The sequence below is a fragment of the Lithobates pipiens genome, unplaced genomic scaffold, assembly GCF_037356315.1.
Source record: "Lithobates pipiens isolate NorthernLeopardFrog02 unplaced genomic scaffold, aLitPip1_a1.2 Scaffold_13, whole genome shotgun sequence".
Classification (NCBI taxonomy): domain Eukaryota; kingdom Metazoa; phylum Chordata; class Amphibia; order Anura; family Ranidae; genus Lithobates; species Lithobates pipiens.
Window position 1 is genome coordinate 37,916,863 of NW_027507718.1, and position 15,931 is coordinate 37,932,793.

The following is a 15,931-nucleotide window of genomic DNA, read 5'->3' on the forward strand; positions in this document are numbered from 1 at the left end:
CTGGTCCCCAAGTGGCACTGGTATTCTGCAATGTTGTAGTCCCGCTAAAAAACACTGATCGCTGCCATTACTAGTAAAAACCCCAAAAAATAAAAATCCATGAATGTATCCCATAGTTTGTAGACGCAATAACTTTTGCGCAAACCACTCAAAATACATTTATTGGGATTTTTATTACCAAAAACATAGCAGACTACATATTGGCCTAAACTGATGAAGAAATTCGATTTTTTAAAGTTTTCTTTCTTTGTTTTATAGTGTAAAGTAAAAAATATTGTTCTTTTTTCAAATTTGGCGGTCTTTTTTTTGTTTAGAACTGCAGAGGTGATCAAATACCACCAAGATATTTGTGGGTAAAAAAGGACATCAATTTTATTTGGGTACAACGTCACACAACCGCACAAATGTCAGATAAAGTAACGCAGTGCCATATTGCAAAAAAAGGCCTGGTCATGAAAGGGGCAAACCATCCGGGGCTGAAGTGGTTAATGCAATTTTAAGGCTTTGTTCACACGTGGCATGGGCCGTGGTTTTATGCTGTGGTTCTTAACTCCATAGGAATTTGGAGGGATATGAAAGTGAGTTACCAAACGTCAGCCTCGAAACCTTAATGATTTGGAGAGGATCTGCAAAGAGGAGTGGGACAAAATCCCTCCTGAGATGTGTGCAAACCTGGTGGCCAACTACAAGAAACGCCTGACCTCTGTGATTGATAACAAGGGTTTTGCCACCAAGTACTAAGTCATGTTTTGCGAATGGGTCAAATACTTATTTCACTCATTAAAATGCAAATCAATTTATAACTTTTTTGAAATGCGTTTTTCTGGATATTTTTGTTGTTATTCTGTCTCTCACTGTTAAAATAAACCCACCATTAAAATTATAGACTGATCATTTCTTTGTCAGCCGGCAAACGTACAAAATCAGCAGGGGATCAAATACTTTTTTCCCTCACTGTGAGATGGCTGAGGAATCTTCAGTTATCAGTCATAATGAAGAATACAACAATAAGCACAAGTACATTCAAATTAAATATTCATTTTCAGATTAAAATATAGTATTCATTTGCCTATTTAGCTCAATAAAAGAATAAAATTGTGTGACATTAAGTAAGCCAGCATGGCGGGGAAACAGCATGTGCTCAAATGATGCATCACTTCTATGTGCTTTCCACTGAGAATTATCCACGTGTAAACGTCAATGTGCTGTAAAGCATCAGCATCACCAATTATCTTTTTCTGTACTGGTAAGTCACAACCACCACCAGTCTCTGAAATCTGCAGCATGGCATAGATTCACCTAAAATGAATCAACTGAGACAATGATATCAGTGACAACTCCTGCATTTAGAATTTTTCTGTATGGCAAAACAATTTACTAAAATAATTATACAAGAAAGGCCGCGCTTATGGAATAGGCCACAATCAGACAGCGATATATGTGAATGTTTATATCCCCCCAGGCCCTATTTCTCTTAGTAATTTATTATTAATTTCAGTTTTTTTGAGAAATATAAAAATATATAAAAAAAATTTTTTAATCTATTTAAATTAGTTCTTATAAGGTTGCTGCCTCCCTGAAAGCACAATCTACATCAGACAGACTGACTACCCTTGTGGATTGGCGAACCGGTGCGGTGTTTAGGTTTCTGGCTTCTATTCATGCAAGGATGCCAAGTGTCTATGAAGCTAAGTAACCTTTTATTCAGCATATGAGCAGCCTGAAAAACAGTACCCCTTAAAGAGCGTTTGGGGCTCTCAGCCATAGAAGGAGGATACAGATCCGTGGGAAATAGGCTCTATATGACTGAGCATAGTGTCGTTTTGCATAAAAAAGGACTGCATTGTTGGTTTTAAAAATATTTTTTACAAAATACTTTTTATTATTATTTTTTATTTTTTCTGATTTTTTATATTTTTTTTCTATTTTTCATTTTTTATTGGTATACTCTTTTGAGCTGCAGTACTGGTACATATACACAATTTTGCAGGCCCTCAGTGCAATTGGTCTAGATCGCACTTTTGTAAGAAGAGAATTTTTTGTAAAAGAAAAATTTTTTTGTACAAAGCGCTGTAAAATAATCTTTTTGGTATATGTAAAAGTCCGTTCTTGTAATTATATACATTTTTTGTAATAAAGTATATTCCAAGTGGCTATTAGTCCTCCGCTATATATATATAAAGAAAATATATATATCTTTTTTGGAGAAGTTTTTTTGCAGCCTGCTTCCCCTCCCCTAAGTGTCCAGTAATTAAAATACTACACCATGAGCAGATTTTTTCTATTTTGAGGAACTACTGGTGGACAACAGAGCCTCTTTTTCTCATCTCCTCCAAAAAATCCTGGGGAGGACCTGTTGAAGACTGAGCCAAGCAGTGGAATCCTCAATAAGTGGAATACAGACTACAGGCGAAAAACCCCCTAGGGGGTGCGTGGATTCGGTGAGTGGGGACCCTTGAGGGGGAATGAGCACGGAAGTCACCAATAAGCAGGCTTAATCACAAAAGTCACCTTCCTGTTATCTGAAACAGAATAATAGTACAGCTGGAAATACCTGATAAGAGACTTTTCTGTGGACTATATACACATATTTATAAATATTTTTTTATCTTATTCACATTTATTTTTCATATGACTTCTGCATTTTTTGTGTTTTTTTGTGCTTTTTGTATTTCTAAGGGGGTTATAATTATTCGTAATTTTTTCTGATTTTTTACACTATAATAACCTTTTTACTTATTGGGTTTTGGGGCCTTACAGTATAAATAATAATTAGCATAGGAACTGCGCACAGTATAAATAATTAGTAGCACAGGAACTGCGCACGTGCAGTGGAATTATAGGTGTTACACTTCCCCTATAAGGGGTTCCTTTTAGTATCATAAAGTGTTTTTTTTAGTATCACAAAAAAATTTTGAGTATTGCTCGGTTCCTTCTGACTCTTTTTGTTTTTTATATGTGGTCTTGGGGTGCTTTGGGTTTAATTAATTATTTAATTAACTATTTAATAAATTTTTGGGATTTTTGATCAATTATTTTTGCTGAAAAAGTGATGAACTCAGGGAGTTTATTTATGTAGGGTAATTAATACAAATGTTGTGTAGTCGCATGTGGTTGAATTTAGGATAAATAAGTAAAAATCTGTTTGACACAATTACAGAAATTGGGATATTATAGCAAACACAGATTTAGTTTACATAGAGTCTCTAGGGAAGATAAAAGGTAATGTAGGTTTGGATGTAACATCAGTTTGAGGTAGCGCCAGCAGCCCACAACAATTATCTAATTTACTAAAATAATCAGAGGTCTAAAAAGCAAAAATAGTTTTCTCTCTTTTGAGAAATGGAAGAAGTTTATATATACAAGATGAATGAAACACGTGGTCATAATAACAGGCAAATGCCATTCAAACTAAAGGATTCAAGTTGATCTAAAGGCAGAAGTTTTTTTTTTTTTACCTTCATGCATTTTCTGCAAGCAGCTACTCCCCAATACTTATCCAAGCTCGATCCAGCAATGTGCACGAGATCAGCGGTTTTCTCCAACCTCATTGGCTGAGACACAGCAGCAGTAGACACCGGTTTCCCCTGCTGTCAATCACAGGCAGTGAGGAGGGAGCAGTGGTGGGGCTTGGGAGAGAGCACACACAAAAGTGACCCTATAGCAAGTGGCTTGCTATGGGGGGTACTTGGCAAGGGGAAAGGGGCCAAGAGCACAGGTGGTGGACCCAAGAAAAGGAGGATCAGGGCTGCCATGTGAAAAACCACTGCACAGAGCAGGTAAGCATAACATGTTTATTATAAAAAAAACTGAAAAGAGCCTTTAATAACTTCAATAATGTGCACGTTTACCCCCTTCCTGCCCAGGCCAATGCTCAGCTTTCAACGTTGTCACACTTTCAATGACAGTTGCGTGGTCATGCAACGCTGTACCAAAATTCAATTTTTATCATTTTTTTGAGACAGCTTTCTTTTAGTAGTATTTAATCACCACTGGATTTTTTCTTTTCTGCTAATAAAAAAAAAACCAAGACAGGAAATTTTGAAAAAAGAAAAAAAGTTTCTGTTAGAAACCATTGCAAATACCGTAAGTAATTTTTCTCCTTCACTGATGTGCGCTGATCAGGCTGCACTGATGGACACTGATGAGGTGGCACTAATATGCAACACCGATAAGCAGACGCTGATGGGCACTAAAGGACAGCACTGATGGTTACTGTTGGGGCTGCACTGATAATCAGTACCCTAATTATCTGTGCAGGTCTCCCTTGTGAGGAAATGCCACTGATCAGCTTTCGCACCTCACACAATGTCAGTTTGAAAAGAGGTTACCCGATAATCAGCATTTCCTTGTTTACATGCGATCAGCGGTGATTGGACACAGCTGATTACATGGGTAAAGAGCCACGTCATTGGCTCTTTACAGATATTGGGGGTGCACTGTGTCCCGGCGAGAGTAGGACATCATCCCAGAACAATAGAACCACCCTGCCGCCATCATTTGCCTATACAGCAGGCGGGAGGCGGTTACTATCCTTTTCAGCATAAAGATAATCATAGGGCAGACATAAGATTTGCTCAGAGCTTATGCTTATTACGGTGGCAATATTCCACTGTGGAAAATATTCCGTTTATTCGCAACCTGGTGTTTTGAAAATACCTACTACTGATCCTGTGGCACGCACTGAATGGTCATTTGAAAGTTTTAAAAAAACGAAACAAACAATGAGTGGTTGCATGGCTCTCTAATAACGTAATTAGTTTATCCTTCAAAGTTTACCTTTTGGGACAGTGAGCGTTTAAATGCATGTTAAAAACATGTTAATATGTGTTAGCAATATGGTTTACACATGAGTTTTTAGGGGGCATCCCATTTACTTTCAATAATGGGTTTCAAACACATTAAAGAGGAAGTAAACCCTGATGGGTTTACTTCCTCTTTTTTTCCCTGCAAAGGTAAAGCATAATGGACTACTATGCATCGCATAGTAGCTCATTATGTGTCACTTACCTGACACAGGAGCCAGCGAAGTTGCCGCTGTCCCCTGTAGTCCGCCGCATCCATCTTGCTGGTGGCGTCTCGCAGCTCCGACGAATCACAGCGGCAAAGCCGCGATGACGTCACTCCCGCGCATGCGCACGGGAGTCGCATCTCGCAGCTCCGCCGCTGCCATTCGGCGAAGCCGCGATGACGTCACTCCCGCGCATGCGCACGGGAGTCGACAAATTAGGCAAATCCATTCTTGGACTTGCCGCATTTAGTGCGCCTGCGCGCCGCTGTCTACGGCGCATGCGCCGTAGACAGCGGTGCCCATTTTCGGGAAAATATCTCCTAAACCATATAGGTTTAGGAGATATTGCTTGGACCTACAGGTAAGCCTTAATCTAGGCTTACCTGTAGGTCAAAGTGGTTTGAAAGGGTTTACTTCCTCTTTAAAGCATAAGTCCAGCTTTGGAACATAGGACATGTTCAACTCATACTTGGGATGGAAAATGCTCCAGCATCTGCAGCAGCCCCCCCCCCCTCCCTATGTCAGGGGGTTGGGCATCTTCTCCCCACGCCCGCTGTTACAATTTGAAAATAGCGTGGCCATGCGGGGCTCTGCCCACAGTTTCCTGTGAATGGATGCCTACAAGTGCTGTCATTCATCGCGGCCGACAGCTTGTAGTTCTCAATGAGCTGCGAGGGCGCTGGCGAAAGTCCCTGTAGTCCATAGATCTTCCTGCTTGCATTGGAGGTAGGGGCAGAAAGCTATGCTGAGGGTCTGCAGGAGCCTGGCATTGTACCTGCTGTTAACAGGTGCAATGCTCTGCAGGGCTCCTTAGGAAAAAATAATTAAATTAACTTTTTTTTTTACCTGCAAAAGGATGTGCATTTTTTTCTTCAAAAGGTGAACTTATCCAATTCACCTGAGCATCCTACATACCACAACACATAGATGTGAATATGTACAGTATGTGTTTCGGTGCCTGTCTTGAAATATATGTCAAATACATTGGTGTGTTTAGCTTGTCGGAAATTAATAAAAGGCATGTGCACAGGTGTAAGGAAGTAGGGCACTTCACACCTAGGTGCGCACTTCAATGCACATGTTGCCTTTTGATTTTAGAAGTGGTCTATGGGTCAGATATTGCATTATGTGCATACTTAAAGAAACCATTAATATTTAATATGCATGATGCACATGTTAACCTTACCTGTGCGTGTTACAATCTCCTTGTTTGAGCACTTCAATTATCTCCGGTAGAAAATGTGAAGTATTTCGTCTGCACAACAAATAGAGCAGCACTTTTCTTCCATGCTTGTCATTGATTATGTTGGGCAAAGCACTGACCAGTTCCTGTGTAATGAGAACACATTTTAAGCAAAAACTACATTCGCAATATATTTTCTTCACACTTTCCATGTTATATGTATACCAAACAACATGCAACATCCAAGATTCTATAGCTTTTCTACACAAAAATGCTGTCTGTTTAGCTTGTGCTGGCAAAGCAAATAAATGCTCTCAATGCATTTCTCCAATGCTATGATTAAATATGAATCTGGTAATGCGTGCCTGAATTTTTCTCAATCAGTGTCTTGCCTGTGGAGAGACTAACAGATGCTTCACAAAGCAGCAAATATGAAAAAATAAATAGCACACTGGGAACAGTAACAAATTATCCCGGAGTTGTTATTCGGAGGCTTGCGATATTAACCACTTTCAGACCGGACCATTTTGCTGGTAAATGACCAGAGGTCTTTTTACACTTTGGCACTGCGCTGCTTTAACTGGTAATTGCGCGGTCATGCAATGTTGTACCCAAACAAAATTTGCGTCCTTTTCTTCCCACAAATAGAGCTTTCTTTTGATGGTATTTGATTGCCTCTGCGATTTTTATTTTTTGCGATATAAACGTAAAAAGACCGCAAATTTTGAAAAAAAATGATATTTTCTACTTTTTGTTATTAGAAAAATCCAATAAACTCAATTTTAGTCATACATTTAGGCCAAAATGTATTCAGCCACATGTCTTTGGTAAAAAAAAAGTCAATAATTGTATATTTATTGGTTTGCGCAAAAGTTGTCACATCTACAAACTAAGGTACGTTTTCTGGAATTTACGCAGCTTTTAGTTTACGACTGCCTATCTCATTTCTTGAGGTGCTAAAATGGCAGGGCAGTACAAAACCCCCCCAAATGACCCCATTTTGGAAAGTAGACCCCCTAAGGAAATTGATAAGAGGCATGTTGAGCCCATTGAATATTTTATTTTTTTGCCTCAAGCGATTGAATAATGACAAAAAAAAAATTTTTTTTTTTTTTTTACACAAAGTTGTCACTAAATGATATATTGCTCACACATGCTATGGGCGTATGTGAAATGACACCCCAAAATAAATTCTGCTGCTTCTCCTGAGTATGGGGATACCACATATGTGGGACTTTTTGGGAGCCTAGCCGCGTACGGGGCCCCGAAAACCAAGCACCGCCTTCAGGCTTTCTAAGGGCGTAAATTTTTGAGTTCACTTCTCACTACCTATTACAGTTTTGAAGGCCATAAAATGCCAAGATGGCACAAAACCCCCACAAATGACCCCATTTTAGAAAGTAGACACCCCAAGCTATTTGCTGAGAGGCATGTTGAGTTCATGGAATATTTTATATTTTGCCACAAGTTGCGGGAAAATTACAAACTTTTTTTTTTTTTTAACAAAGTTGTCACTAAATGATATATTGCTCATGCATGCCATGGGCATATGTGAAATGACACCCCAAAATAAATTCTGCTGCTTCTCCTGAGTACGGGGATACCACATATGTGGGACTTTTTGGGAGCCTAGCCGCGTACGGGGCCCCGAAAACCAAGCACCGCCTTCAGGCTTTCTAAGGGCGTAATTTTTTGATTTCACTCCTCACTACCTATTACAGTTTTGAAGGCCATAAAATGCCAAGATGGCACAAACCCCCCCCAAATGACCCCATTTTGGAAAGTAGACACCCCTAAATTTAGGGGTACACTAGTGAGACTAGGTAATAAATGGCGGGTGCCCTGAAACTATAAAAAAATAACTAACCAACCAGCGTCACCTGTAACAGTTATATGGTGATCACTGGTGAAAGGGTTAACTAGGGGGCAATTAGGGGGCTTTATGCGGTAGTATATGGGGGTCCCTGGCGCTATAAAAAGCTGCAGCGAACCTAAATACCTACCTGCCTAACTAGCGTCACCTGTGACACTAATACAGCGATCAGAAAAACGATCGCTTATTAGGCTGGGTTCACACTGGAGCGATGCGGGAACGCCACGAATGCGCGGCGGGTTCCCGCATCGCATGCCTCCCGGCGGCAGTTCACACTGCCCTATGCGAACTGCTGGGAGTGTCAGTGAAATGTTACTGACACCCCCAGATCAGTTCGCATATCGCAGTGCGATCTGCAAACTCGGATCGCATGGTGTGAACACCCATGCGATCCGATTCTGCTGCGGGCCAAAAAAAGGGTCCCGTGCGAATTTGCGGCGGGTGCGGTGAATGGCTGAACTCGAATCGCACAGAGATCGGATGTGATTTGCACTGCAGTGCGGTGCAAATCACATCCGTTCTCATAAACCGCTGCAATGTGAACCCAGCCTTAGTGACACTGGCGACGGGGGGTGATCACGGGGTTAAACCTTTATTGGGGGGGTTAGGGGGGTACCTTAGAACTAAAGGGGGCTAACCCTAACTGCCCTAACAGTTATTAGTCACAAATGACACCCGCCGGGTGATCAGGGGGTTAAACCTTTATTAGGTAATAAATGGCGGGTGCCCTGAAACTATAAAAAAATAACTAACCAACCAGCGTCACCTGTAACAGTTATATGGTGATCACTGGTGAAAGGGTTAACTAGGGGGCAATCAGGGGGCTTTATGCGGTAGTATATGGGGGTCCCTGGCGCTATAAAAAGCTGCGGCGAACCTAAATACCTACCTGCCTAACTAGCGTCACCTGTGACACTAATACGGCGATCAGAAAAATGATCGCTTATTAGGCTGGGTTCACACTGGAGCGATGCGGAAACGCCGCGAATCCGCGGCGGGTTCCCGCATCGCATGCCTCCCGGCGGCAGTTCACACTGCCCTATGCGAACTGCTGGGAGTGTCAGTGAAATGTTACTGACACCCCCAGATCAGTTCGCATATCGCAGTGCGATCTGCAAACTCGGATCGCATGGTGTGAACACCCATGCGATCCGATTCTGCTGCGGGCCAAAAAAAGGGTCCCGTGCGAATTTGCGGCGGGTGCGGCGGGTATGGCGGGTGCGGCGAATGGCTGAACTCGAATCGCACAGAGATCGGATGTGATTTGCACTGCAGTGCGGTGCGAATCACATTCGTTCTCATAAACCGCTGCAATGTGAACCCAGCCTTAGTGACACTGGCGACGGGGGGTGATCACGGGGTTAAACCTTTATTGGGGGGGTTAGGGGGGTACATTAGAACTAAAGGGGGCTAACTCTAACTGCCCTAACAGTTATTACAGTCACAAATGACACCAATGCAAAAAAAAAAAAAAAAAAAAAAAAAATGACATTGGTGTCACTGTGACTGGGGGGCAGGGGTAATTGGGGGGGTGATCGGGGGGTAAAGGGGGGGTGTGAGTGTGCCTGGCATGTTCTACTGTGTGTGTGAGTGTTGGTGCAACTTACTGATCCGCTCTCCTCCGTGTCGGAACGAAAAATACCGACACGGAGGAGAGAATACATCACTTCCTCTCCTGTGTTTACATTACAGGAGAGGAAGTGATGTCACCGGGGATTTCTATTCGTCGGGAGCGATCGCGAGGGGGTGGCCATGAATGAATGGCCGTCCCCTCGTCCGGGATCGCTCCCGAACGAATACCGACCGCCGCAGGCACCGGGCGGGGGCCCGATCGGGCCCCCGACCCGCGGGAGGCAAGGGACGTACATGTATGTCCTTATGCCTGCCCGTGCCATTGTACCGACGTACATCGGCGTGCGGCGGTCGGCAACTGGTTAAACCTGACTATTTATGATTTGTTTTCTAACTCGGTTCTTACACCTTGCCGCTGTTATTATTAAAACTTTTTTTACTCTACAATACTCAAGTCCATAAATTAATCTATATAGTTTAGGGATTGAATGCAAAATATCAAGAATCAATTATGTACTAAATCTCATTGCTGCAAAGGAAATTATTGTTGGAAAACCTTCCTCTGACTGATGCTGAGATGGCAGGTTGAAAGAGAGCAGCATGTGTCACAGCTTGCAGGTTCCCACCGATCAATTTCTGAATGATGAAGTATCTCCACTTTAGGCCACCAGCCCAACAGGGCCCCAAGTCCAAGAACTGTGGTATCAAGAATTGTATATTACCTTTACACTTAATATGATTTCCAGCACAAAAGTCTGCTGTTACTATTAAGTACAGCTAAGCCTAAAAGGCCCCACAAAATAATTTATTAGTTGAAATAATCAGTAACGGTAATCCAAAACCTCTTTCTAGACAATCCGGATCAATGTCTAGAGGCCCATAATTTTTACCGGTAAAGACTTTTTGTTCAAAGGACAAGTCCTATTTGCTATGGTGTAGAGATTATAGGGTCTGGCATATTATGCAGCCTGTAGCCTTACAAATCTGCTTGACAGACACCCAAACAGCCTCCAACCAGAAAGTCAAGACTGCTGCTCTGCAGGGATTTTTTGCCTATCACATCACAAGTGAAACAGACACCTTGAAGTTTGATCCGTAATGCAGTTGTGATTTTTGCAGCTTTTAAACCCTCGTAGTCTTCTTGATATTGAGAAAACTAGTTATACTTGATGATTTGAACATAAAAAGATAGGTCTTTAAAAAAAATTCAACAATATTTTTAAGACGCATCTCTTACACACAGTTCCATCTCCCTTGCCGCCGCTCCCCCCACCACTGTTACCTGCAAATACCAGCTGTGAATACAGCCACTTCTGTGTAAAATGACGGTAAAAAAATATGTATATATCTGGACACCAAAACAAACCAAAGCCCAGTGAAGAAAATGTGCACACAATACTAGTGCAGCTGGCAAAATCCAAGGAGTCTATTTGGAATAATAAAAATAAAAAAAAAGGCAAGAGCCCACAGTCTGATGGTATAAATCCATATAAAGTCCCATGTGTGATGCAGGTGGTAAAGTATAGATGTAATGTTCTATATTCTAGACCATGTCATATATTGTGGTAATATGAATATTTCCATATGAACAACCCAAACAATTGTAAGGAGAGGGTACCAGGGATGATAACCTGTAAATCCAGTTCTGTTCAATGTGAGGAAAGTACACCTGGTTCCAGAAACTGAGTGACCGCAGCAGTTGCCAAAAAGCACTCAAGAAAGTTAAACAAATGCTCCAAAAATGATGTGTAATGATTACCACTTTAATAAAGGCAATCCAGATGCCAACTTTAATAAAGGCAATGCCGTGAACCGACATATGGCCAACCAAGAAGGGAAGATTTGCATGGCAGAGCCACCAGAAAAGCTAATGTAAGCAGACAAAAACACAACACCTCTTTCTCAAGTCCAGAGAAACTCGAGAAAGAGATGGGAGGCCTCGAAATGCATTGTCATTGACACTCCTCAGCCCTCAGAAGTGTTCAGTGCAGTGGCGATCTTATGTCTGTTCTGGTCCTCAAAACCAGCGTTGGTTAGTGTGTAGTTGTCAGTTTACAATGGCTTTTCAGCCCTCACCTTAAAAATTTTGTTTTTTTAAAATAAAATGTTATTTCTATGTATTAATCCTTTATAAACGCTTAAATTATCCCAAATTACCTCTTTCCTCCCCTTCTCTCTTTTCTTCTGCTGATTTTTTTTTTTTTACTGTGATTTTTTATTTTTTTTTATTCATTTTGTTGATAATTATTTTCAGTCTTGCAAAACAAGAAAATGCACAAAGGAAAATTTTTTAGATTTTGTACCAAAAACAAAATGTTAGGCCACATTATAGAAAAAAAAAAAAAAAAGTTTTTAAAATGTTTGTCTTTTTTGTCAATAGATTATACATTAAATAATTATTGTTAAAAGCCATATCATTCATTCACAGAGTCCTGTAAATGAATGGACTACAAGTCATGGCACGTGGCAGATGGACTTGTAATTCTCAATGAAACACCAGTCGTACCCACTGACACATGCACCATCTCTCCAACTGAAAGCATGTACCTCTGTACAGGCAGGGAGCTTAAGGAAGAGTCAGCAGAAGCCAGAAATTGCAACCACAATCGACTAATTGTAGGTGCAATGCTTTGCGGGCTCCTGTGAAAAGAAATAACATATTCAAATTTTCCTGCAAACATGCATTTATTTATTTTTTAGGGTGAACATAGCCTAAAAAATAAACGAATATAGAATAAAAAATAAATAAATAATGGCAACGTTATGAACCAATGAACATGGCCATAGTGGAAATGTAAAAACTGCTCTGGTCCAAAAGGGGTAAAAAGGTACCAAAGCTTAAGTGGTTAAAGTGGCTCTCTATATTAAGGTAAAAAACCTGAGTGCAGCTCACCCCCAGCTCTCCCTTATACATACCTGAGCTGATCTCAATCCATTGGCTCCAGCAGCTGTCAATAACAGTCAGTGAGGAGGGAGCGGGGACAGGGCCAAGCCACGCTGTGTGTGTCTATGGACATATACAGTGGGCTCCGAAGTGGCTGCTATAGTGACCATTGAGCTGGAGGGGGGTTTGTGAAGGAGTCAGGAGCAGCGGACGGGGACCCAAGGAGAGGTGGAACGGGGCTGCTCTGTACAAAACCATTTTCCAATACATTTAAGGATAAACTCTGCTTTTTGAAGATTTTTAAAGTTAAGTCTTGTGAAAATCTGCAACCTTTTTAGGCAGAAATTAGCAAACTTGCAGGGTTCCCCTAATGGAAAGAAAATGAATCGCAGCCATTAGTCTCCTTAGTGACTCAGACAGGAAGAAAAAATATATAGTAGTGTGTTGCAGGGCAGGACTGGTACCCCTGATTTACCCTCACTTCCTGTCTAGGTGACAATTCAGTGATCTAAAAGCTTTACGACATTCTGTGCATGCCTTCTTTCTGAAACTTGCTCAAAGAAACCCAAAATATAAGGAAAATCTTGATATTCCTACTTGGGTTATATTTTCATTTTTCAGTATTAGGAAAAAAATTATTTGGTAGGACTGCGAGCTGCTCTGGAGGTTTATCTATACACAAAGAATATATGTTGTCTGCCTAAGACTACATGTTTTGTCATCAAAAGATGAAAGTTTTACTTTACAGGTAATAAAATAAGACTTTTGAACAATGTGCTGCTGAAATAGTACTGGGATTTGAGCAACCATAACGCAGAAAAAGCAGATTTTCCTAACTTGACCCAGACCCTGCGATCCTCAGTCATCACCACTGACCCATATTCACGTGCATACTTTTGCTAGTCCTTCTACGATCTGCAGGTCTTCAAATCAGCCCCACTCAGCATCTCACACTTTGCTCCAGGGCTGAATCACCTTCTGGCTTTGCTATCAGAATCACCCTCACTCTCCACTACTCCTACAATGTCCATACACTGCGCATCTGGTCCCCTCTTCATATTACTTGTCTATTCTAAATATAGTTTCCTCTCCCTAACATAAGTTTTGGCATAAGGCTTGAGAGTACAAAATATGGAAATGAAAGTGGTATTAAACTAATTCTTAGACGTGGTCGCTGCGTTCTTTTTTTAGGCTTTCTTTCCCCTATTTTCATCTGGTGATCTGATCTAGCCAGTAAATCTTTTGTTTTTTCAAAGGAACAAGCTCTCTAGATGTAGCAGTTGGAGGCCTGAGACAAATAATTTACCACGCAAGGACAGTGGGGCTTACAATGATTAGCTTTTATGTAAAACCATTTTTCTAAAGGAAAATAAACCTGTTTGCTCTAACTGCTTATAAAGTGTTAGCTGGAGTTTGGCTTCAAATTGTTAGTGTATTAAAATATTCTAATACATCTAACACTCCCTTCCCCCTAGATTAGCAATGCTGCTGTCCAAAGTTGCCCTCAAACTCCTTTATCCCGATTTGGAGCACTCTAATACAGAAGGTGTGTTACTGGCTAGATCCCCAGGGTAAAACAGAGGCAAAACAAATGCAGCAACAATATATTACAATTTGTCAGCAGTTGATCTAAATGGATTAAGTCCGCACCCAGTATGGTTCACTTCTCACAACAGGCACCTGTTACAATAGGCGTTCCCCTGAAGTTTTCAGGGTCTGGGCTCTAAAACGTTTGACCACAACCCTGGACCTGTATGGCACCCTGTGGCTGACTATATACGTTGTAAAAGTGTGGATGTGAGAGCACCCAAGTAGGTTTCCGTGCCAAGCTGTCCCAACATCATGGGGTCCAGGTATGGCTAACAAGGTTGCACTGCTTCTATAGTGGTATTAGAAGAGTCCAAAAATAAAAAACTATTTAAGCTAATAGTGATTTCTCCATAAGGGAGTTGAGGTTCATCACCTAAGGCCCTAGCAAAAAAAAGGAAAAAAAAAAAGAAGAGGACTCGCGAAGTGGGGCAGGGTTATAGGGGGATGTGTCCTTCAAAGCTTTGCCAGTATCCAATCACCTGAAAGTGCCAACCTATAACCCAGGGTCTATGAATACCAAGCCTATGTCCTGTACAATTAAGATAGTATTTTATGTTACTCAGGTCATACTTCATTACATCTCCCTATTAGTTTTGTGTCCAGTATGACCATATTATTGCTGGTAGCGTACAAAAAAAAAAAAAATAGATTTACAGGAAAAAGAAAAATCACATCAACTGCCTGAAGCATGTAAATATATTTTGTCTGAAGTCTGTTGATATATTCATCAAAGAGCACACAAGCAAAATGTCACAAAGCATCTGCATTTGATTAACAATGCCGAGTGCTCTCTTGACATATAGTTTCAGCTTTACAGCACATATGATTAGGGGCCACAGCCTCAAATGTTCTTTGAACTTCCTCTGATCTTTTCCAGCTACAACACAAGAAATATTGGCAGAAATCTAATGAAAGGTTTAATATGTGTATAAATTGACATTTATATTGGTTACAATTCAAACAACTTTATACATATAACTGAATAACACAAATCATTTATTGTCACCGTTTAGTTATAGAACTGTTAGTATAGCCATGAGTCAAGGCCCTGTTGTATGCATTTGTAATATGGAATGAGGGACTAGCAATAAAAAATATTAGGGGTGACAGAAACTGAAAAGATTTGGGACTTGGGTATGCAACTTGGCATAGAACCTGGTAAGGTCCTGAAAACTTCCTCTTTCGTGCTTTGCTCTGAATTTTTACACACATTATCAACTCAGTAATATGCTTATATAGTTGACTTAAAGTGATTGTAAAGTCTCTTTTTTTATTTTATTTTTTTTTATTGATTGGTTTGCGTAAAAGTTATAGTGTTTACAAAATAGGGGATAGTTTTATGGCATTTTTATTAACCACTTGCTTACTGGGCACTTAAACACCATTCTGCCCAGACCAATTTTCAGCTTTCGGTGCTCTCACAATTTGAATGACAATTACTCAGTCATGCAACACTGTACCCAAATGAATTTTTTGTCCTTTTTTTCCCACAAATAGAGCTTTCTTTTGGTGGTATTTGATCACCTCTGGGGTTTTTATTTTTTGCGCTATAAATGAAAAAAGACCGAAAATTCTGAAAGAAAACGCATATTTCTTTGTTTCTGTGACAGAATTATGCAAATTATTAATTTTTCTTCATAAATTTTGGTCACAATTTATACTGCTACATATCTTTGGTAAAAATAACCCAAATTAGTGGATATTATTTGGTCTTTGTGAAAGTTAGAGAGTCTACAAGGTGTGGTGCGAATCGCACAAAACTGATCACATCTGATGTACTGGAGGCCGATCTCGCTTCTTGTGACCCGAACAAGTCAG

The 15,931-nt window shown here is 40.6% G+C and overlaps 1 protein-coding gene across 1 annotated transcript in view; it reads right to left on the minus strand.

Annotated features, from left to right (window-relative positions):
- The window catches only part of PUM3 (pumilio RNA binding family member 3), a 117,673-nt gene that overhangs the window by 18,340 nt on the left and 83,402 nt on the right, over nucleotides 1-15,931 (minus strand). The window contains exon 14 of the mRNA XM_077475021.1: nucleotides 6,198-6,340. Coding sequence (XP_077331147.1) covers nucleotides 6,198-6,340 — 143 coding nt within the window. The remainder of the gene's footprint in view (nucleotides 1-6,197; nucleotides 6,341-15,931) is intronic.